The sequence below is a fragment of the Magnolia sinica genome, chromosome 15, assembly GCF_029962835.1.
Source record: "Magnolia sinica isolate HGM2019 chromosome 15, MsV1, whole genome shotgun sequence".
Classification (NCBI taxonomy): Eukaryota; Viridiplantae; Streptophyta; class Magnoliopsida; order Magnoliales; family Magnoliaceae; genus Magnolia; species Magnolia sinica.
In genome coordinates this window covers 72,058,948-72,083,590 of record NC_080587.1, presented here as the reverse complement: position 1 = coordinate 72,083,590, position 24,643 = coordinate 72,058,948, and the positions used below count along the sequence as shown (strand labels likewise).

The 24,643-nt window shown below is 40.2% G+C and overlaps 1 protein-coding gene across 3 annotated transcripts; it reads right to left on the bottom strand.

The window, feature by feature from the left end:
- Positions 1–1,421: 1,421 nt before the first annotated feature.
- LOC131228252 (omega-amidase, chloroplastic) lies at positions 1,422–24,167 on the bottom strand. Of its 3 annotated transcripts, XM_058224161.1 has the most exons (11): positions 23,881–24,167; positions 21,002–21,118; positions 19,005–19,229; positions 18,250–18,343; positions 16,610–16,684; positions 16,331–16,409; positions 8,587–8,602; positions 6,284–6,364; positions 5,084–5,166; positions 4,899–4,986; positions 1,422–2,002 (listed from the first exon to the last, which is right to left on the bottom strand). In XM_058224161.1, the coding sequence occupies exons 1-10, from the start codon at positions 24,127–24,129 to the stop codon at positions 4,908–4,910; spliced, it is 1,098 nt and encodes a 365-aa protein (XP_058080144.1). In that variant the 5' UTR covers positions 24,130–24,167; the 3' UTR covers positions 1,422–2,002; positions 4,899–4,907. The 3 variants fall into 3 exon arrangements, with proteins under 3 accessions (XP_058080144.1, XP_058080143.1, XP_058080145.1); XM_058224160.1 differs by lacking the exon at positions 1,422–2,002 and having other exon boundaries at positions 4,403–4,986; positions 23,881–24,166; XM_058224162.1 differs by lacking the exons at positions 1,422–2,002; positions 4,899–4,986; positions 8,587–8,602.
- Between the last annotated feature and the right edge of the window lie 476 nt (positions 24,168–24,643).

The following is a 24,643-nucleotide window of genomic DNA, read 5'->3' as shown; positions in this document are numbered from 1 at the left end:
TTTTTTTTGCAGATGACCTTGAGAGTTGTGATGAAAACGGATTTTTACGTGTGAATTTTTATTTTTTATTTTGGATAACTTAGTACATCATATGGGCTTTGTAGTTTGTTTATTGTAGAATTTTACTAAAAAATTTCAAAATTCCCAAAGAGTTTCCATAATTTTGAAGTCCAACGTTGAAACCTTTCTAAGGCTTACAGTAATGTTTATTTGTCATCCAACCTATTAATAAGGTCACACAAACATGGATGAAGGTAAAATACAAATATTAGTTCATCTAAAACTTCTGTGGTCCTCAGCAAGTTTTCAACCATAGGCATTCAATTCCCACTGTTTCCCATGGTGTGGAATGAGCTGTAACAACAGATGAATGGCGTTAATAAAACACATCCATCACAGTGGGCCCCACAGGAATCCACACCACTCTATAGCATGGTGAGCTCCTTACTATTCTATAGCGAGTCCCTTTTTGGCCCAGGTGATCTTCAAACACGTGGCATATTGCAGGGCCACGTGGTGTATATGTGTGTGACATCTATCCATCCTGACATGATTGTTAGACATACAACAAGTGGGCCACTGTCAAAAACCTTGGACAACCACCCAAAACCCTCCATATTCAAATGGATTGACGGTGTGGATAAAACACATATATCAACATGGGGCCCACAAATACATTGGATTTCAAAATCCACAAGAAACCGCGCAGTATCTCCTAAAAAGTTATGAAGGTATAGTCATTGATAGGGGACATCAAAAAAGGATTTATGCACCCAGCCTAAATTAGTTGGGACAAGGTTTAAATGATGATGATGAAAACCATTTTATTTCAAATTTAGATTTTAACTGAAAATAGTCCTTTTATTGAAAAATAATCTCTTTTTTTTTTTCCTTTTAGATAATATATTAAACAATCTTTCATTTAAAAGTCGTCCAATCCCCAATTTCCAGTTTTCTAGAATTTTCTATAAAAAAAATTTCTTACTAATTTACGAGATATGAGGCGTCTCAGCCCACTTGTCTGAGTTGCACTCAACTCATCTGGGTCTACGCGGCCCAGGACCCACCTAGTTAGTCTGTGTATCCGAGTCCTTAAACCATGCTTTCCGCATAAGAATACCAAGTTCACATGTGGGCTGCTGGTAGGGTTGTCAACATGCCGAGCCTGAAGTTGGCTTTGGCATGGATTCTGAAGTGTTTAGGCCTAGCCTGACAGTCTGGGACTCTTTGAAGATTTTGCAAGGCCCATTGGCAGCCCTAGCTGGTAGCTGCCAAATACTTCTTAAACCCCTCCACGTGTCCTTTGCACTACTACTCATCTTCAGTAGGGCCCATCACATGATCATCGTATTCCTGGGCAGTAAGACACAATACACAGTCCAGTTATCTAAGTGCCCAATACATATCCACGGTAAAAGGTAGGGAGTTGAGAGCTGATGAGGTACTCTTCAAGTAGAGAGATGCTTCATCTTTCAAGGGTTACTAGAAAAGAGGCTTGCTTGGGGGGCTTACCCTCATGGCCCAGCAAACAGGGATGACCATCCATCTGGCTGGTCCCACCGTAGAGACAGCCTACAAAGTTTGAGGCCTTACATTGTCCATGCATGGAAATGTAGACTGTTGTTTCTGTTGGAACTCCAGTGTTCATAGGACTTTTCTGAAGTCCCCGAGTCTCCTACGCAATACAGAGTATTGCTATATTATAGGGTTTTGCCATCTCTAGTCTTAACTTGGGGTACTTAGACATGCACAGGGCTTTGAACATGATCTCCAAATGTATAGATTTTCTCCTATACATGGGACCTCCTACAAGATTGGGTTTAACATAGTAACTTCATCTTGTGTTTAGTGATTTTCCAAAGTGGGCCATCAAGTGTTCTAAGCATAGGATAGAATGGACCTTCAAATGGCATCAAGTAGGGTGCAAGAAGGCGTTCCTCAAAAGTTTCCGCACGTGCATGTGGCATTCTTGGCACGTATGCTATCGCGAAGAAGTTTCCTACTGAAAAAGAGGCAAGGTGAAAGGCAGTGTTGATTAAGCATGTATACTGAGTGAGCTTGGCACGAATCTAAAGTAATTTAATCCATTTTTCTTTTAAGATTGTTCTTGGAATGTTTCTTAGACTTGTAGATTGGTAGATCGAGAATTCAAGAATTCAGATTTAGTAGCAAGTGCTAAGAAAGAGATATTGGAGATTGTTCCTTTTGGTGGTGTTAAATACAGGCAACGCTAGCAAATTACATGCTTTTAGTTATGACCTTTGGAAAGTTGTGACAAATTGGAGAGAAAAAAAAAATCCGTGAAAGCACTGGTAGTTTTGACAGAGATGGTGTGTCAAGAAGTCCGAACTCACGTGGAGATTGTAGTTTATCCATCTCAGATTTGGAATAAATTTGAAGAACATTCTTTAAAAAGTGGTGTTTTACAAGTGCATATAGACTATTGGATTGGTGATTTTAAATTGGATGAATTTGTGAAAAGGAAATTACCGAGTTCAAGCATGAGGATGATATTTATGAACTGAACAAGGTTGAAAGTGAAGATTTTGTGACACTTCTAGTGTCATGGAAAAGGAGGAAGAAAATATGGACGGAGGTTTTGAGTCTACCAAAAATGTGTAATCAGGATATTGGTATTGAATATTTTCTTTTTCTTTCTAAATATGGAAAAATGGAGAATATCAAAGAATTGAAGTTGGTTGAAGAAAATTTCAAAGATACAAGTGGGTTCCACAATCTCGAAATCTCAAAAGTGTGTTTCACCAGTTTAGGACCCATAGATTCTAATTACTTAAATTCTGATCGCATCAATTTTGACAAGATGGACCGTAATAACGAGTCTGTCATAGGGAATTTCATTAATGGAGAGAAGGATGAGAAAAGAAGTATTCTACTTAAAAAGCTATGAACTGTTTTGTGTATGAATGTATTGATAAAACACCGTGTCTTAAAATATCAGTATGTGATGGCATTAGATAGTTCTAAATTTAGAATCCATTGGTGAAGGTGACAAAGCAAAAGTATTCAAAGATGAAGAGAATGTAGGAACACTTATTATCCAAAGCTGAAGGTCAAGATAAAGCATGTAAGGTTAAAATTTAGAAAAAATATGCATTTAACATAAATAACAAGATCACTAGATGTAGTTCACACGTCAGTCCATATGACAATGACAGTTATCGCAATTGAGAAGACAAGAAAGTGGATATTAATTTTTGAGAAGTCCAATTTACGGATGTTAAAAATCCAGCATAAATATGACCTTCTAAAGTCCACAAGTCTCGCATGCAATACAAACATATTGCTACATTATAGTGTTTTTGCTATCAATGGTCATAGGGTACTTGAGACATGGTGGTAATATACATCTATTAGTGGGACTCCTAGTCATTGAGTATTAGCAAGTATTTTACACACACACACACAAGACTTTGAATGTGAACTCCTATGTATAAATTTTCTCCAATACATGGATCTCCCCCATTGTTCCATGTTTGGGTTTTACTTTTATATAATAGTTTTCATCTTGTGTTTTGTGATTTGCCCAAGTGGGCCATCTAGTGTTCTAAGCATCAGCTCCAAACGACCAGTTTCCAAGCTGCCTTTGTCTGGACACTGTGACTTCTGGCTACAGGGATTTTGCCATACGACCCATCTAAGATGAACAACCCATATGAACACATGTCGGAGCAAGAGGGGTGGGTCATATGTCATGTTGTTCAGATGATCAAAACCTCATACACGGCACACAGCTACAATGAAACTGAAGTTACATCCAACGACTCCAAAAATAGGATGAGGAATTTGCGACAGGTATTTGTTGAAATCCGTGGATTTCAAATTTCCACCGTTTATTTTTAGTTGGAGGATTTGCCAAAACTGTGGATTTTGCAAATTCAAATCCACATGAATCAATGGGACCTAAGGCACATCCAAATCCCCCAAAAATCGGGTGCAGATTGCATCCAATAGGTGCCGTCACGCAACCCGTCCAGCACCAATGAAAGAGCGCCACGTAGCATTGGGCATGGTAAAAAGCCAGAGTTCCTGCATTAAATGACAATTTTTCCTTTTATCGTGGGCCTTGTGCCAGATGCGCACATGGCACTTTTTCATTGGCATTGGAGGGGGTGCGACGGCAACTGTTGGATGCAATCCTTGTCCCATTACAAACTAAAGACTTTCTAAATCCACAGAATGAGAGGCTTTCTTAAAAGCAATAAAAGCTACTTCATTGCATTAGAACTGACATTGCAATTAATACTCCCAAATCAATGTATCTGTATCTTGATTCCAAATAATGGACTTTGGGACTTCTCACATCAAATTCAATGCAAATGCACATTCTCATTTCCCTGATCCCAAACCAGGCCTTAAAAATGAATCCCCACTCCCATGGAAATCAAGTGAATATTGATATCACCAATTTCCAATATTATGAGAATTTCCAAGGTTATGAGAAAGCCCTCACCATTTTGACCATGGACCATTTAACATTTCCATAGAAAACTACCAAACAATAGAATTTTGTTGGATTCCATAGGGCTTTTCCACATCCACATTTTGGATTCTCCCTATCCAAACAGGCCCTAACCACTCAATAACTGGTCTTTCCACTTGATGAATGGATACCATTTGCACACCACCAAACAGATGACACCATCCATGAGATCTGAAATGAAGTACAGTACACCAAACAATTTTTTTTTAAAAAAATTTTGGAGGGGAGGGGGCACCCGCTATCCAAGGGGAACCCTATCAAATAAACCGTCTTATCACTGAAAGAAGCCTAAATTCTACAGCTAGAGGCCCAACGTATCTTATTGTAATGCATCAAGATGCATTCGAGCAAACCTCTCACCCCTTTGTGTAATTTTATAGCATGTGGCCGAAATTACCATGGGTCACTAATGAGAAGAAAGCCTCTGGACATCGACCAATTGGTAAAGATCCCCTCGCCTTTGCTTTCCCAGTGGAAGGTTTGTTCTGCACAAATGTAGAACAAAAATAAAATAAGCAAATCAGGAAAGAAACTGATGATCCTGAAACTCAATAGTAGAGTCCTAAGTTAGAACACACGTACCTTCTAACTTCGAGTAGTGAATAATCAATCTCCGCTATGACTATCGCCTCATCATGTTCTGTTGTTGCAAGTACTTCTCCGAACTGCCAAGAAAACAGAAGAGATTCAATTCTTTTTTACCATCAGAAAATGGAAGATAAGGCACTCAATGCTTTGGGCCCTCAAAGCCAGCATTTGCAACACCAAGCAAGTGATAGAAGCTTCCATAGTTTTGAGAACAACCAAAATTACCCTTGACATGTTAAGAAGTTTCGCAAATCGTGCATCGCTGGGCAGATGGTTGTGGAGGCATGAGACCAAGGATGATTGTCTATGGAAGCAAATTATTAGTAGCATATATGGTGCCAAGGTAGGAGGATGGTTCATCCATGTTCATCGGATTATAGAGCTTCGTGAATATGGAAAGTCATGGTAGGAGGCATTAGTGAGTTTTCAAAGGGTATCACATTTGTTGTCCATGATGGATCGGGTATTAGAGTTCAGTCACCTTTACAAAATCACAGGAAACAAGGGAGTCACCATTTCTCAATGTGCTTCATCGGCAGGGAACGATGTCTTGCAGACTCCCCATTTCCATAGGAATTTATTCGATAATGAGATTGAGGACTTTGCTCACCTTCAAGAACACATTCAGAATTTCCCATTTGGGCCCTAAATTCCAGATAGATGGAGATATGAAAATTTTAAAAATCCGAGAAGTGTTGTCCTTGCAATGTGCAAGATATTTTCAGCCCGTTTAGCTTTTCTGAGTCCTAGCTGGGTTAGAAGGCCATGGGATAATCCATCATCACCCCTCACCACCATCCTTGTACTTTGTCTTGTCTCTTTACCATTCAAGAAAGAAGAAAGAATATCCAGCAAAGGTTGAAGAAGAGATCCACACACAAGTTCCAAAGTGGCATATGCATGCAATATCTAGACAATTGATAAGGTGGGAGACACCATGAACATGCCCTGTCCAAGAAATCTCACTAGTCCATTTGCAGGCTACTTGTATGAGAAAAAAATGATAATAAGATAACATTCAATGTACCCATGCTACCTAAATGATTAGGGGACCAGCATGAATTTGGGCGAGGGCACGTTCATGGTGGCTCTATCTGATTAATGATCTGCAAGTGAATTTGGCATAGCAAAAAAAAAATGTAGTTTTCACAATCTCATAAGGAAATTTGAGTGTTGATTTCAGCTTCCACTTACTGGTCCTACAAGAGTAGAGTGACCCCAAGCAGTGTAACCAGCGCTGGTGTCTCGAGCAGGTGAACATGTTGCCACATATAACTGTCACTCAAAGGCACAGAAAAGAGTCCACAACCATATTTTTCACTACTACGCAACAACAACAACAACAACAACAAAAACAAAAAAAAAAACAAAAAGTACATGTCGGTGATTTGTAAGGAAACTAGATGTATTAATCATTTCCTTAGCGAGGCATACTACCGCACTTGATCAAAAGAAATAGGTGGGCCCCACCACACACCTAACAATTATGCAAGCTGTTCGATTTGGTGATCTTTGTATAGTTTGTGCCCAAATATCGTCGCCATTGTCATTGTCTAAGCCTTATCCCAATTAATTAGGGTTGGCTACATGATTCTTGTTACACCGTTCCTGACACAAGAGATAATGGAAGTTATGGCATGAGTTTGACAACGGCTGCCAACCTGACACAACCATCCTTTATCTAGGCTTAGGACTGGCAATGGGGGAGCACAAAACTTCCACAAGCACAATGTAATAGACTATTACATAGGTTGATTACAATCAAGCGCTACCTAATAGTCAAGTACATAGGCTGATTAGTTTATTACAATCAATGAGTTAGCTTGTGCCCAAATATCTCCCTATCAAATGACCCCGAACATCCAACGGAAATGGAAAATTACAGCTGATGGTCGATATTTAATGGGAACCAAATTGAATGCCTAGGATTGTAGGGGAGATTTTTAGAGCATCCCCCATTCACCATGGGGCCTACTACCTACCATATGAACAATTTAGCTGGTCCCACAAGTACATTTTCTTGGTCCAAGGGAATGCTTGAATAAACACAATACATTTCCTCTTCTTTAATAAAATGGGTACGTGATGATATCAAAGAATATGAAATGCTGGATGTCTTGGTGGCGTGATGAATAAGAATGTCCTCAATTTTCAATGAATTTTCTGGTACATTGACTACTGCAGAATGGAGCTTTGATCCATTTTCTTGAAAATCATGTTTCCTTTTGGTGCAAAGATGGTCTGAACGAGCATCAAATCTTTACAGCCCCTTTGCACACACCTTCAAAAGGGGCGTTTGACACCTACACACCGTTTTAAAAACCCACTCGCCAAAAATCAATCCGCTTGGTTTTTGGAAAAACAACCAACAAAGTCAATATGCATTTGGTTTTGTGGGAAAACCCCTTTCACTAAGTTGTTTCCAGACAGTCCCTAATCCTCTTAGAGTATAAGCATGGCCATTGCCTCTTTCTTGGGACCTCAAGACCACCAGTGTTAAGTGACACAATCAAGGACGGTTATATGATCCTTGGCCCAAGGACATAGTTGGATTTTTAGTTAGAGCCCATGGTTAAGTGATCCAGACCTTTGCTACATTAGGCCCCATTGTGAATGTATCACACCCCAAAAGTTCTCCCAGATCAGAAGATCTGAGCCACCAAACCTTGAGCCCATTTTCAGTTCAATGTGGATCTTTAGTCATTTCTCCTCTTGAGCATCTTTCTTCTTCTTCTTCTTATTTTTACAATGAGAAGGAAATCTTGTGAGGAGCTTCATTTCTCTTCTTGACCTTTGCTATGTTAGGCCCCATTGTGAATGTATCATGCCCCAAAATTCACCCAGATTGGAAGATCTTAGCCACCAAAACCTTCAGCCCATTTTCAGTTGAATGTGGACCTTTGGTCATTTCTCTTCTTGACCATCTTTTTTTTCTCTCTCTACAATGAGAAGGAAATTGTTGTGAGGACCTTTATTCATTTCTCTTCTTGACCTTTGCTACGTTAGGCCCCATTGTGAATGTATCATGCCCCAAAACTCTCCCAGCTTGGAAGATCTTAGCCATCAAAACCTTCAGCCAATTTTCAGTAGAATGTGGACCTTTACTCATTTCTATTTTAGACAATCTATTTTTTTACAATGAGAATGAAATGTTTGTGGAGGAATTGACTCAGGGCTGCCCTTATCTCTCCCTCCAAGGGGGAAACATTCCACTTTTACGGTATGCTTCATGAGGAAAATGGAAATTGGCCATTTATTTGCACCCCAAAAATTGAAAGGTTATGATTTTCCTGTCAAAGGATATCTTTTGGGAATGGGGCCTAAAATACTGACAGTCTCGATCACTGAACCATTGACCCACTTGAGCAAACTGAAAACTCCGAGTATAGCATTCATATCCTAAGGTAAAGGATCCTATAATTTCTCTATCTACAGTTAATACCCAAAGTAACTTATCAATCAAAATGTAGATAAGATGCATTATTCCATGAAGATACCTGATTATCTGCAGCCCTGTCATATGCAAACAGGTTCAAGCATCAGTAAGCAGGAATATAGCAAGTAACAGTAGCTTCAAAGGCTACAGAAAACAGTCGAATTTTCAAAACCCAATGGGAAAGAAAATAGAGATGAATGTTTGCTAAGTCAAGCATCATTGATAATACAATATAGATGAATGCTAATTCCAGCTGCCCGATTTTCAAGCTCCAAACACAAACAAACTGCATTTGCCAACATGCCAACTGTGTGTGATCTGAGGCATTCTAAAGGTGGACCCTACAGTGAAATACCTGGCCAGTCCATTTATCACGTGGGCCACACATGTAACAAGAAACAGATGGTTAGGAAAAATAATAATCAATTGTCTACATTCAACTTGAGTGCGTTGCTCAGACAATGAGTGCTCCAGCCTCATTTCCAGTATAGGAAAACATGCTGAGCACACCATCTGAGGGAAAATAGATAATTAGAAAAATGGTCAACCAATGGTCTAGATTCAACTTCCATGTGTTGCTCATCCGATGACTGGCCTGGCCTCATTTTTAGGATAAGGAACGTGCTGAGTGGACTTTCTAATGAACATCCTAGATCCTACACACATGAGCAGCATTTATGCGCATGGTGTGTTTGTGTTTCACACTTGAAGATGGGATGCCTGGGTGCATCATTCCTCTACAGTATAAAGAATTATAGACATGACTAAACTTTCCCACATATTGTAATAGGAACCAACACTTGCATAAAAATCAAAGCATACTGTGTGCAAGCAATGGATTAAAAGATACAGATACAGGTAGATGGGCACATGATATGATAAAGTTCTCACATGTAAATCCAAACCAATGTTTTGAATAGCTACACGGTGTAGTGTGTAGCTTACGCTACATGGTATAGCATAGCCTTAGTGCTATGTAGCTCATGAAAATAGCTTAAGTTGTGTGTAGCCTATGCTACATGATTAATTTGCATACACTAAACACTACGTAGCTCACACTACATGTTACTTTTCAGTACAACATTAAAATCAATTAACGTTTTCAATGATTTATTACATTTTTCTATTTTCAATTAAAAATAATAATAATCTTTTCAATACTTTTAGTAAAATAATATAAGTAACAGTATGAAATCAGTTTTGTTTCTCTTTCTTTACCTTTATACTTAATCATTGCCCTTTCCTATTAATTTAGGTTGTTGAAGATATTAGTGTGGCCCAAATTTGTATTAGGAAGAAAAGGGTTATTGCCGATCCAAGGGTAACATTGATAGTCAGTATAAATGTAGATTTGGTTATTACCTTGTGAGATGGAAATGATCTTTGGGTGGCCGGCTAACTCTTATCAAGGCAGCGTTATCGAATCTTCCCCTCTACTTTATGTCCCTTTTCAAATGCCCGGTGTCGATTCTAGCAATGCCAGAAAGACTTAGACGGGACTTCTTATGGCAAGGAAAGGAAGATAAGAAAAAATTTCATTTGGTTAGTTGGAAGGAAGTTTGCACGCATATTCAGCAAGGAGGGGCAGGTATAAAAGATCTCAAATGTATGAATAGGGCTCTCTTAGGTAAATGGATGTGGAGACTTGGGTCCGAAAGCGATTCTCTTTGGAATATTCTAGTTAAAAGCAAGTATGGACATTCAGAAGGGGGATGGTGGACAAAGGAGTCCTCCAATTATAAAGCCTCGGCTTTGTGGAAAGGAATTATATCGATCAAAGAGGAGATTCTTAAAGGCATTGGTATTGCGATTGGGAACGGTGAGCGAACCCGTTTCTGGGACGACATTTGGCTGGGTGATGAAGCCCTTAGACTTGCTTTTCCGCAAATTTATCGGCTTGCCCTCAATCAGGCTTCTATTGTGGAGGCTTGCTATTTAGTTATTGGGGGAGCAGTGGTGTGGAACCCGGGGTGTAGAAGAAATCTTCGAGATAGGGAGGTAGAAGAATACGTTGAGCTTCTTAATCGCATCCACAACAATAATCCGGATCAACAAAGCATGGATAGATTTATTTGGCGTCCTGATAAATCTGGAAAATTCTCAGTAAAGTCCTTTTATCGTTTCCTTTCTAGCCCCCACCCATCAGTGGAAGGGGATTCACTTTCTTGTGTATGGAAATTTCAAGTTCCCCCCAAGATAGCGGTTTTTGGGTGGTTGGTGGGCAAAAACAAGGTTCTCACGGTGGACAACATGCGTAAGAGGGGCATGTGTATCACAAATATTTGCTTGTGTTGTATGGCAGATGAAGAAACGGTGGACTACCTTTTCATCCATTATGCTTTCATATATCAGATTTGAACCCAAATCCTATCCCGTTTTCAAGTCTCTTGGTCTTTTCCTGTTTCAACCCACTACCTTTTGTTGGCTTGGTATGGTTTGAGGGTTGGAAAGTTGAGATCCAAGCTTTGGAAAATGGCTCTTTTGGCAGTTTGGTGGGCAGTGTGGAAAGAAAGGAATGGAAGATGTTTCAATGGTTTCTCTAACTCGGTCGAGTTGATTGTGCAAAGGGTGACTCATCTCATAGTGGAGTGGGCTTCTTCCGCTAATAAGCCTATCGATTGTAATCTTTTTTTTTTTTTTGGGGGGGGGGGGGGTTAGTCTGCTTTCTCAGCAGCCTTCTTTCCCTTTCTTGTTGCTTTTTTCCTCTCTTTTTTTATAATATTATCGTAACCTTTCAAAAAAAAAAAAAAAAACATTGATAGTCAGTGGCAAGGTACGGCTATCACTTAGGGTGGAGAGGGAGAAGGTATGGGGGGTGTCCAGTAGATGGGGAGAGGAATGCGAAAGGAAGCTTCTCAGTTGGGGAGTAGCATAGGAGGGACAAAGAAAGGACTACCAACGAGGTGGTTTGACGAAGCACCGAAAGTTGGAGAGGTAACGTGTGAGAAACTAGTTGGTTCACAAGGGGTAGGTGGACAAATGGCCCTCTCCATTTGGACCATGGTGTGGTCTCTAGTGGGGGAGCAAAGGTAGTGAGATATGTCCCACTCTCTAGTTACATAGAAATAAGTAATGAAAGGCAAGAGTTGCAATTAGCAACACATGACCAGGACGTGCCTAGCAACAAGACGACCGTGGAGGCTTGGCTCGAGGCTCGGGCGACCATGGAGGGCATCAGGTGCTAGAAGGGATGAGGAGAGGGAGACATGTGAAGGCTCAAGAAGGTGAAGGGTAGCAAAGAACAATGCATGGCAGGAGTTGGTTGCCCAAGGCATGATAAATGGGCCAGAGGTGAGGAGGGCAATGACACATGTCCATCTTGAAGCTTGAGAAGAGCTTCTGCTTGTGCCTATTCCGAATCGTGCAAGGAGTCCAGCCTCATCCCCTCATGTAACAAGACTCTTGAGTCGCCACCCATAAGGGGGCCTCAAATCACCTCTTATGGGAGTATTCAATTTTGCCTCTTAAGTCTACACACATGGGGAGCCTCGAATCGCCTCCAAATACTCTGTGTTTCAGATACTCCCATAAAACCACTAGAACTGAAATCTCCCACCAAACCACTGAAAATACTCAATGTTCCAAATCCTGCCACACTTGGTGCAAGAAGTATTGGTTTCAGTGGTTCTATGGGAGATTTTAGTGGGTTTTTAAATGGGTGCTATCTACAATTTATGGGCCATGTAAGTCTAATCAGAGGGCGGGGTTTTGGGAGGAACTAAGTAGCATCTCGAAGAGTGGAGGATGCAATGGTCCATTAGTGGGGACTTAAACGTCATTGAATCCATCCACGATAACTCTAACAACACCCGAATCACTAGAAACATGAAAGACTTCGCCAACTAGATGCAAAGGTACGAAATGGTAGACTTACCTATGAGTGGGGCCAAATTTACCTACACAAATGGGCAGAATGAGGTTGTTATGTTGCGTCTCAATAGGTTCTTATTTTCCCTGAAAATGCTGGAGAGATTCCTTCTAGCACAGTTGAAGGATCTCCCAAGACCAATTTTGGATCATCGCTCGATTGTTCTAGGGGTTGACGAGGAGAGTTGGGGCCCTAAGCCACTTAGATTTGAACTTATGTAGATGGAAATTGAGGGATTTGTGGGGCTAGTGAAAGATTGGTGGCAATCATTCCAAGTAGAAGGATCCGCATGCTTCAGGCTGCATCAAAAGCTCAAACTTTTAAAAGAAAAGTTGAATATTCGGAAAAAGGAGGTCTTCAAGGCTTGCAAGCATAAGCCGGTTGTCATCCTCAAGGAAATTCATGCCTTGGATGTCAAGGAGTGGAGAGAGTTGACAGATGATGAAAAAGGGAGATGTACAAAGCTATTCATAGAATACTTGAACCAGCTCAAGGAGGAGGAAATTAAGTGAAGACAACATTCGAGAGCAATATGGCTGGAAGGAGACAAGAACATGCAATTCTTCACAGCATAGCGAGCGCAAGAGTTGAAAAAAAAAAAAAAAAAAAGGCAACTTAGTAGTGGAGGACAAAAGGTTAGAAGAGTGGTCGCAGGTTTGTGACACTATTGTTCAGTATTACAGGAATCTACCATCCAAGGAGAGGTGGAAACAGCTTCGGCAAGATAACTTGGGCTTCGGCTGCCTATTAATGCAGATGCAACATCTCTTGAAAAGTCATTCTCCAAGAAAAAGATTAAAGAAGTTGTGGAGTCCTTGTGGATGGATAGAGCCCTAGGCCCAAATGGCTTCCCCATGGCCTTCTTCCAATCCTTTTGGAGTGTGTTAAAGGATGACGTGGTCGATTTTTAAAGGAGTTATTCAAGGGACGGTTGTTTGCTAAGTTACAAGCGTCACTCATTGCAATTATACCTAAGGTTAAAGGGGCGAAATGCTTAAAAGAATACAAGCCCATTAGCCTCATTGGAGGCTGATACAAGATTTTAGCTAAGATCCTTGCCACGAAATTCCAAGTGGTTATTGCATGCATCATTTTGAAGAACCAAGGGGCCTATATGGCAGGTAGGCAAATCCTAGAGTGCCCTCATTGCCAACAACTACATTGACTCTAGGTACAGAGAAGGAGAGGTAGGGATTGTCTGCAAACTACATCAAGAAGGCCTACAACCAAGTCGATTATGTGTTCCCTGATTATCTATTGGATAGGATGGGATGTAGGCAAGAGTGAAGGAATTGGATCCGGGAGTGCATTCTGTCAGCTTCTTTATCCGTTCTCATACACAGATCACCAAAAGATTGTTCAAGGCATCAAGAGGCCTCGGGCAGGGGAGACCATTTCTCTCCTTACCTACTTTATCATCGCAGAAGCTCTTAGTCGCATGATGGACAAAGGTCATGCGGCCAATCTCATTGGTGGATTTAGGGTGGTGAACATGGGAGTTCATGTCTCTCACCTTCAATTTGTCAATGAAAATTTGATGCCGATACAAATGGTGGACAACTTAAGGAAAATTGTTCGGTGCTTCAAAGCAGTTTAAGGCTTAAAGGTTAACATCAACAAAAGTGAAATGTTAAGCATTCGCATGGACAAAGACGAGGTTTCAATGTTGGCCAAGGTGTTTGGATGTAAGGTTGAATCTCCTCCCTTTACCTATTTAGGCCTTTTGTTGTGCATCGGGAAGGCAATTAAGCACCCATGAGACATGATGATCAAGATGATCAAGAGGAAGCTATCTAGGTGGAAAAGTCAACATCTTCTCTAGAAGGCCTAAATCCTAATTAACACTACCCTCTCCAATATGCCTCTATATTTCATCTCTTTAGGTGCCTGCATCTATCTTGGATAGATTGGAGAAGCTAAGGAGAGATTTTTGTGGAGGGGGGCAAAAGATAAGCAAAAATATCATCTTTTGGAGTGTGGGGAGATTTGCGAGCCCATGTATAAAGGTGGAGTGGGCATAAGGGAACCACAAACCATAAACATTGCCTTCCTAGGCAAGTGGCTAGGCGGTTTGGCACCGAAGAAAGGAGGATGTGGAAAGAAATCAGTTTGGTACTCATGATGGGGGATGGAGAGTGGAGTTTGCTCTCTACAAGGCCCCGTGCACTTGGAAGATGATCGCCTTGCTGGCTCCAAAGTTTAGAGAAAGAATCTCCTTATCGACTGGGGACGGTAGTAGAGTCCCATTTTGGGAGGACATTTGGTGTGGGGGCAGATCTTTACAAGAGGAACTCCCGAGGTTGGCTCGTTTTTCACCAAATAGGGAGGTAGCCTAACAATAGCTCATCGTTCAAAAAAAAATTTAACAGTAGCTCAATGCTTCTCCCTCCATTTGTGAAGCCTTGACGGTTCGGTCACCTCCATGTAAAAGGGGCTTGTAGGATGAGAAAATGGATGGCTTCATCCATTTATTGGATTGATTACAACTCTTCCACCCGATGGTCGAAGAGAATGACTCGATGGTGTGGCATGCTCATAGTTCGGGCATGTTCTTTTTTTTTCTTTTCTTTTCTTTTTCTTCTTCTTCTTCTTCTTCTTCTTCTTTTTGAATATTAGTTTGGGCCAGTTCTCAATTCGCTCCTTCTAGAAGATGCTACGAAAAAATGGGTCGGATACAAAGCAAGGTCATGCATTCTTCTTCTGCCATTATGGTGCCCCCTTGAGGTTGCCACTTTTGCTTGGTTAGTAGGGAGGCAAATAGTGTTGATGATAGACAACCTTCAAAGGAGATCCATGATCATCCCCAACATCTGCACCTTATGCATGGACGTGTCCAAGGACCACCTGTTTATTCATTGCCCCTTCACCCTCAAGGTGTGAGAAAATTTTCTTGCTTTATTCAACATCCCATGGATTATGCCGACCAATGTTGGTGATCTTTTGTAGGCCTGGCGTGGTGAAGGGGTTGGGAAGAAAGGCAAAGTAGTTTGGCATCTTGTCCTCTTGGCTTTGTGGTGGGTTTTTTTTTTTTTTTTTTTGTGGGGGGATTCTATTTGGGCTTCCTTTTGTATTCTTTTTCGGCCTAGCTTTTTCCTGCGCAAGCTTTCTTCATAAAACTTTCATCACTCTTCAAATAAAATAAAATAAATCTATTCCCATTGACAGTCCTGTGTGCAACTATGTGCAAATAGGTAAAGATGCACCATCCATGAGCACATTCATAAATTTATATCCGATATTCTGCTTCTTGTTTCCCCTTTAATTTGATATTTTATCCATTTATGACCACCTATGAAAGGCACCCATCCAGCACCAGAACAAGTTTCTACTTTGAAACTCCCTCCCATAAGCTATTGTCCATGTATAAAGATATTGATGAAATTTTTTTACACTATAACGCTTTACACTATATAAACACGCTACCTAGAAGAAAGTTATAACTGGAGGTATTCTAAGCAAAACTTGCACGTACCAATAAAAAAATGTATGCGTACATATTGATTTTATTTTTTTTATTATTTTTGAAGGATTGTGCATGTTGGATTGAAACTACATATATTGTAAGCAAGCATGCATGTGCTAACACATTCACGAACACACACATGGACATATTTGTAAGCTTTCCGTACTTAATATGTTCTGGAGCACTAAAACTTTAACTTCCAACTCTCTTTATTTATATAACCTTCATCTTTAAAAAGAAAGGGAAAAAGACTAAACTTTCTAGAAATATCATTTATATGCACCCTATCCCACTTTCACTCCATCTATAACTCTTTCTGAGCATTCTTTCTTGGCAATGGCTGCATATGTCATAAATTTCATCTTGTATGCTAAACCATCCCTTTTTATTAGCAAATTTTCTCAATAGAAAGCAATAAAAACCAAGTAGCAGAATACATCCTTTTTTTGGATAAGAACAGCAATACATCATTACCTTGCCCTTTGCAGTAATTCCCAATGCAAGGGACCAGTCGTCATGTTAAATGCACCAGGATAGCATATCAAATGAGCACCTGGTATTCAGATGATCAAACATTGATCATCAGCAAAACATATCAATGTCAGAATCAGCAAAGTCAAAATATAACAATCACACATTCCCATAACCTATAACTTGGAAAAAAAAAAGTATAAGATGACAGACAGCAAGCAAAGATACATGAGTAAAATCAGACATTACTATATCATATATCAAAATGCAAAAGCAACAAACCTCTTGCTCCATACAACATTGCTAGTTCTTGGAACCGGATATCATAACAAATGCCTATACCAATACGCCCCACCTCTGCACCCAAAATATGAATTCAGTTCTTAATGTACAGCAAAGAGTTTTAACTCATTAAACATACATACAATCTACAAAATTTGTTCTTTTTTTTTTTGGAGAAGATAATGACAAATCTGTTAAAGCAAAGCAAAAGGGGGGAACACCCTGAAAACAACAGGAAACATCGAGTGACCCTCTGGTCACTCCATCCCTACAAGGAGGCATCGCCAACAAAACCCATTACTAGCAGGCATCCACAAAATCTTCAAGAAATCAAAATAGGAAATATAACATTAACGGAAAAAATAATAATAATAATAATTACTAAAGATTATAAAAAAAGATATAGGTTTTGAATACACATGAAAAAACAAAAAAAAAAAAAAAAAACATAAGCCTGATAGAATAACTAGTTCTCAATAAATGTTGAGAACAATTTTGGTGTAAACCATCAAAACTTGAGCCTATCACAAATATTCCAACAGGACTAGCATTGAAGTTGTGTCGAGCAGAAGGCAGGAGTCAAAATGCTTGTTTTAGTAACTTCTGCAGGGTATACCAGCTATAGGCTGGATAACCATACATGAGCCTTCATGCACAAACTTGGGAGCCTTAGAAAATTATACATTTGCTGAGGATCAATACCCTATAATGCCTCTTTGTCAAGAGCCATTCTAGTTTATTGTGAGCTAGATTAACAAATACTGAACCAAGGTATTCAATAACAGTAATGGTGGCTGAAATGGCCTGACATATGGCCATTACAATACAGCTGTTACGGTCGAAACTTTATAAAGGAAAAACTTTCAGCCCCGTATCAGCCTGTTACAGGCCTCTCTTCTTCTTTTTTAAAGATGATGCATTTTATTAGGGCCAAAGGCCAAAAACAAAAAATAAACAAGAAGGGGATTTTAAAAATAAAATAAACTATAAAAAAGGAAAAGAAACTACAAACACTACAAAAAAGAAAAGATACAAAGCCCCAAACCCAAACATTGGGGAGGGGGGGATGGAACAGCTTTGGATGTTCCTGAACATGTGGCCGTTCCTCTCCCACCAAATAGACCAGAGCAAGGCCAGCAGTGACAGCCTCCACTTGCGAGATGGGAAGCAACCACCCGAATTGCTGAGCCAAGACCAAAAGGAGGAGTTGATCGAATCCAGCATAACCCAGGAGACTCCCACAGATCAAAGAATGCCTGTTACAGGCCTGTTACGGGCCATTTTAAAAAAAAAAAACGAGGGCATTAACACCCCATATCACGCAATGGAAACCACCATCACCGTTACATAACTTCTGTTATGGCTGTAATGTAACTGTTTTTTAAAACCATGCTGAAAACTGTTCTCCATTTCCCTCAATTAAGTGAATTAAGTGATAAAGAACTCTTAGGGTATCAATTAGAACAAATGATGCATATACTACAAAAGCCACAAACTGAAGCTGGGATCAGTACGATCAGATATACTAAGTCTGCATATTGATGCTGGCACTGAATATACAAACAAATATGCTAAGCAGCATAGGGGCTGCAGAATGAAGCATAACTGTGATGGTCTCTGTGCAAGCAAGCATGTCAAACCTGTGTCAACAATGGTAGGATTCTCCCCTGCTGTGAGAGTCTTTGATTCGATGAAAGTAATCTTCCCCGGAATATCAATGTCAAAAAGATGTATCTGTGATCCAACACCTCACTTGTATCAAAATTTTATTGCAATGAACCACATCACAGAGTATTTTGCTAAAGATGCTGAAGCAAAAATGAAAGGCATGTCCACTTGTGGATATGTTCACTACAACCAAATTGAATCCTCGATGTTTAGTTCAATCAAGAAGAGAAGACAAAATCCAAAGGGCATTTCCTATAATGTGGTAGTGCTCAAATTGCAGCTGAATTCCTATAAAGGACATTTTCATCTTTTCCACTTTATTGAGCTACTCGAGAGGGGTTCATATAATGGAGGAGGTTTGCTCCTAAAGAAACATGGTATAGGTTTCAAAAGGTTGATGGCTTTTAACTTAACTCTTCTCCAAACATGGTGGAGGCAGATCTCAAAATCTCAAAACAAGCTTCAGAACCTTGATCATAGAATAAACTACAAAGACATGGCCAAGGCTTGCGCCTTGGCAAGAAGAAGCGAAGTGCCAGTAATGTCCACACAACAAATCAAATTGCAGTCTGGAGCCAGGATACAACTCTCAAAGGGGTCAGATAGAGCAATATCATTTGCAAAGCTTGACAATAGAATTACAAGAGATTCGATGTTCATTATACCATGTGAATAAAAAAGGCTTCACCTGTCAGTGATCAGCATGAAAAGAAAGCTTAATCAATACCTTTCTATGTTTAGCCTTCAGCTTTCCATCTGTACCAAATACGCAACATGTATTGTACAGCCGATCACCTGAACGTTCTGGTATGGAGCCACCAACTATCGTGATCCGCCTGCTGCAAGCAACTTCAGACAACATAGAAGATGAGGGAGATGCATCACCACCAGCATCGATATCCTCAGCATACACAGGAAAGCTGTCATTTGAATATGGACTATTCCATATTTCCTAGCATGAAAAAGACCAACAAATATGTCAAACCAATATCTCTCCCAAGGCAAACAAGAGATTTTCAATCATCCACAAAGCAGAAAAGGAACAAGTAGTTGACCTGAAACAATGAAACCATGATTGCGAAAACACAATAGCCAATAAAGTATTATCAAGAAAGAATAAGAATGGTTGGATATTTTTGTTCTATACACCCCCCTTTTAAAATTTAATACACAACAAAATATGATCTGGAAAAATCATGTTTTGCCTGAATACAAGCACCAACACACATTATTGGTACAACAACTAAGAATTATGAAGCCACTCACCAATACATGGTTGTTAAGTCTAGTTCATCAAAATTGTTATGAAGTTAAAAAAGAGTGCTTTCATATATTAAGAGGTTTTTAAGGATCATTTTCCATGAACTTCATGCAATAATAATTGACAATAGTTAATATAGATGACCTTTTCTTTATAAGAAACTCAATTATATTGAAAAAAAGGGGCCACCCACCATCCAATAAGACAATGGATAACTGCAGCCAATTTACAAACACTCATGAGAAGCACCCCTCTTTAGCTAGAGCATCCACCCAAGAGTTGGCCTTCTTGGTGATGTAGGGCCCCACATGTGCTGATTATGGGCTATTTCTTGCAAATTTTGAGGCCTAAATGTCAAAGATCAATTTTCCATTTGTGAAAGATGGGGGGCTGATGCAGAAGATATGATCAAAGAATAAGTAGTTTGTTTTTGCTATTTTAGGCCAAATCTTTGTTGGTAGGATTTTTATTATCATATTATTGATTGATTTGAAATCAATCTAATAGTTTGGGGTATTTTAAGAAAAGAAATATGAATATCAATAAAGTTATTTCTCCCCCTCCACTCTAATATTCCTTGCGAATGTATACGTGTTCATTTCATTGCGATTTGGACTCAATATCTAGGTTGCACCACCTAGGGATAAGGCTAAAAGAAACAACAAAATTAAAAGGCAAGCCTTTAATTTAGTTTCCAGCTGACCATACACATGTAGATCAGTGTAATCATATGCAATCGCATATGCCATTTTGACAGCATATACCGCATATGTGGTTTTATGACTGTTGGACATTATGTGGTCACATACAGAAATATGAGATTGCATATGCCATAAGTATGTGATAATGCCAAATTGCCATTGCATATTCAATATGTGATTGTGCGATCACATATATGCACTGCCCCCCTTGAGTCACATATGATCACATATGTCATTTGACAACAATGGTGTAGATGACTTGCCCCTCAAATTGTACACACAGCCCAGTCCAGAATTATGCTGTGATGACAAGTCAAGAGATTCAGCTGACAACTAATCATGTGAAAGCATAAATTTGGGAAGGAGAACAGTGACACTGACACAGACTCAATTCACTCCCGCATGTAGGTCAGATAGTCCCTGCTAAGCCAAGTCCATAACCATGTTGTCAACATGAAGGCAAAAAAAAAAACATGCAGCATGTAATTGTTGCAGAGTTCAACCAGAAATTCAACACACTAACTGAATGACTTTTGTAGTAAGATGTCAGACAAAGTCCCACCTCACATTTTTCAGCTTTCTTTTTTTTAACTTTGTCAATGTAACTTCCAAACAAACTTGTGCCATTCATGTTTCAGTATTTCAGCAACTCCTCAATTTCATATGCAAAATATCTCATCATTCATCAGATAAATAAGGAATTCCATGAAAAACAAGAAACATGATTCGAAACACCACAAATATCTGATGAGTTTAACTTACAGGCAAGACAACCAATTGAGCACCCTTTTCAGCCGCTTCTTCAATGGCTTTGCGAGCATGAGCAATGTTTCTCTCCTTGTCTGCAGTTACAGACAACTGGCAGAGAGCAATCTTGAACTGAAACAGAAAACCTAGATGAAATCATCAATGCAACTGATTCCATTTTATGCATGCTCAGTGTCTCAGTCCACAATGAAATAGGATACGATAGCTAGCTACCACAGCAGGAAATGGAGTTCTGCAAGAGCAGTGACGTAATAATAAGAGAACCATGAAGTGATTAACACCTTCACTAAGGACGCCTATTAATATCTTAGATAGAAATATTTCACAGGACTATGAGCCTGCAATGCTGTTGGCTCCTTTAGGGTTGGCAGCTTCACTTCCCATGCAGCACTTTAAATTCAAGTTGACCTATGTGGCTCCAATCCTTTGAATAATATTCTACACTATGATATTTACTTATTTATCAACCCATTTTCTCTCAAAACAGGAAGTCTTAAAGGCGAGCAACGATTAAACATGCTGATGTCTAAAATTTGTAAAGTTTATGTTTGTAAAAATTAAGTTTTCCAGGAAATATCTGCAATAAATTCAAATCCCTGATATCCATAGAATCATGCAAATGCATTATAATAAGGATCTACCACATCTCATTACAACTGTGGTGGTCCTACTTGATGAATGGCCTGGATTTTGCACGTGTGCCACATTGGCACATGGGCTGCAAAGCCCCCTTCAGTCCCACATGAGCAAGTATATTTTTAGCACTCCTCCATGGTATGTAGCAGATCATCCAATGTGTGGCAGTCATGGACATGGCCATTTAGCTTTTCAGCCAGGAATTAGGGCTAATTCAGGCACAGCTATTCATCAATTGGTGACGGGGATCAACCCATACCCACCTGCCTACATTTAGACCACCCAAAGCCTGGCCCAAGACCATGGTGAGCCCCACTTCCTAAGCCACGTAGATACTAAAATTCATTAAACCCCACCAGCCCTGGCCTGGCCCTTTTCTTTCACAACCTTAACTACTAAAAGAAGAAGAAGAAGAAGAAGAAGGAATTACAACAAAACAAAAACGCACTGGAACTGTGGACATTTTTTTATTCTACTTTTGATAAGGCGATTATGCATCTTTGCACTATCGCACTTCCAAAAAGTACAAGGGAGGCATAACTGTCAACCAGGATGGGTTTAGATAGTGGATCCCCATTTTTAGTTTATACTACAAGCAAGAGAAATGAGCCAGTGATCCAACAGCACCAAGTAATAGTGCTCCTAGTTCATAGGTACACTTGGTCCAATCAATCGATTTGAGCCAGTTATTAGGTTCAGCCCCTAATTCATGGGCCAGCATGTAAAAATAAAATGATTAGACAATTCTAGCCATCTAATTTATTGCCTGAGAAACTAATGGCTGGAGACTGCTTACAGGTAAATATGACTCGTCAACAGTTTGAACCATTCATTTGGAAGGACCAATAGTGGGGGGGCTGCCCACGGTTCTAAAGAATCACTAAGACCAGACAATTTGAACCATCACACCATTGCTTGGAAAATGGTTTCTATGTTAATAATCACCAACTTTCACATTGACAGGGTTGTCCGATCAGTCTGATTTTTGTATTCTAACATTTGTAATGGAAAAAGAACATAACAGCAATCTGGATCAATCGACCAGATCATGCATCCTTATGCAACTAGGGGCATTGTAACTCATAGTGTTCTACGAGAACTAATCATCATCTCTCTATAACTAACATGGTTACACAGTACAATCTAATAAGAGCCCAAAAGGCCTAACTAGTAAAGCGAAGCCAAGCCCACAACTTTGGTGAGCGCCTGAGTTTAGGCCAAATCCAGCACATCTGCTGTTACTTAAGCCCAACCCAATATACTATGGACCTCAAAAGCCCACTCGGAAACTCAGCTGGCTCCACAGGCCCACAATTCAGGCAGAAGCCTGGCTAATGAACTGCAAAAGGACATTACAGCAATCCGGATCAATCGACCAGATCATGCATCCTTATGCAACTAGGGGCACTGTAACTCATAGTGCTCTAAGAGAACTAATCATCATCTCTCTATAACTAACATGGTTACACAGTACAATCTAATAACAGCCCAAAAAGCCGAACTAGTAAAGCGAAGGCAAGCCCACAACTGTGGTGGGCTTCTGAATTTTGGCCCAATCCGGCACATGTGCCATTACTTAAGCCCAACCCAATATGCTATCGACCTCAAAAGGCCACTTGGCAACTCAGCTGGTTCCACTGGCCCACAATTCAGGCAGAAAGCCTGGCTAATGAACTGTATAACCAAAACTGGAATTGGACTCCAGCAGCTGACCTGAACAGGATATCAAACTTATACGTCTGAGACGGGGCCACTTATCTAACGGCCCTAAATGCCATTGACCGATGGGACTGACATCCACACAAGCCCAACTAATCTGGGCCGAATCCAGCAAGTCATCAGCCCAGCCCAGCCCAGCCCATCGACAGCCCTTCTCGACATCTACAAATTCCGGAAATATTACAAACGAAATTTTTTTTAAAAAAAAATGGAAAAAAAGAAGCAACCGTATTTCAAGCTAAAAGTGGCGAAACCAAGTTTTCAGAAATCAAAATTGGGATAGGAAAAGAAAAGGCGGAAGAGATTTTCATGCTTTGGAGATTGGCGCGGGTGGCAATTCGATATCTATCATTTACAGAAAGATTAGTAAAAAATCAACGGATTTAAAAATAAATAAATAAAGCACAGGCAACCGTATTTTGATCTGAAAGCTGAGAATTGAAGTTTTCAGGAATCGAAATTGGGAATGAAGAAAGAGAGAGAGACAGAGAGAGAGAGAGAGGAAGACATTTCCATGCCTTGGAGATTGGAGGTGGCGGCAATTGAATGGCAGGAGGAACCCTAGCTAGCTCGGCCTTGGAAGGAGCAGCAGCAGCCATGGCAGTTACAGAGAAAGGGGATTTTGCTACGAGGTTGAGGAGGCTAGGGCTTTTTATACTGATGGGAAGGGCAAAATGGGAAAAGAGAGGTTTTGGGCGATAGATGGATGAGCGAAGGAGATTTCCAGGTTGAAGAGATGATGAGAGAGAGGCGATTCCACTTCTCATTTTCTCTGCTTTGCCATCAGGGACTGACCTTAGTAGATGCTACTCCCGTAGAAAATGACGTTTGCTCCCACACGTGCCAGCTTGACACACGTGTGTCGGATCCAGCCGTTGGGCTTCGCGTGTGGGCTCTGGAGAAAAAGTCAGGACGCCCAGCTCGTCAGATGGGCCCTCTTGGAGCAAATTTGTTGTTAGGAGAGGTGTACACGAGTCGAACCGAGTGGAGCTTGGCACTGTTGACTCAGCTCGGCTGGGTCCTCGAGCCAAATTCGAGCCTATACGGCATTTTCACATACACTTGGAGGGCACTTTCAATTTCTTAGTGTATGTAAAACGGCTGTAGCTATTTACATATATTTCACATACATGCCTTCTTTGCCACCAGTCAGCACTTCATTGAGTCATTTCAACAAACATTTGGTGAGCAACATCAATATCAAAGTAACCGAGTTACTGAATTGCTTCGATTTGAATTCGATTCAAGCTTGGGTTCGATTCGACAGTTGAGTTGAGCTTG

Coding starts and splice junctions, on each gene's coding strand:
- LOC131228252 (XM_058224161.1), bottom strand. CDS start 24,129: ATGAGAAGTGGAATCGCCTCTCTCTCATCATCTCTTCAACCTGGAAAT. Junction 21,119..23,880: donor CGCCACCTCCAATCTCCAAG/GCATGGAAATGT, acceptor TTTCTGTTTCAG/TTCAAGATTGCTCTCTGCCA. Junction 18,344..19,004: donor TGAAGGCTAAACATAGAAAG/GTATTGATTAAG, acceptor GTTGGATCACAG/ATACATCTTTTTGACATTGA.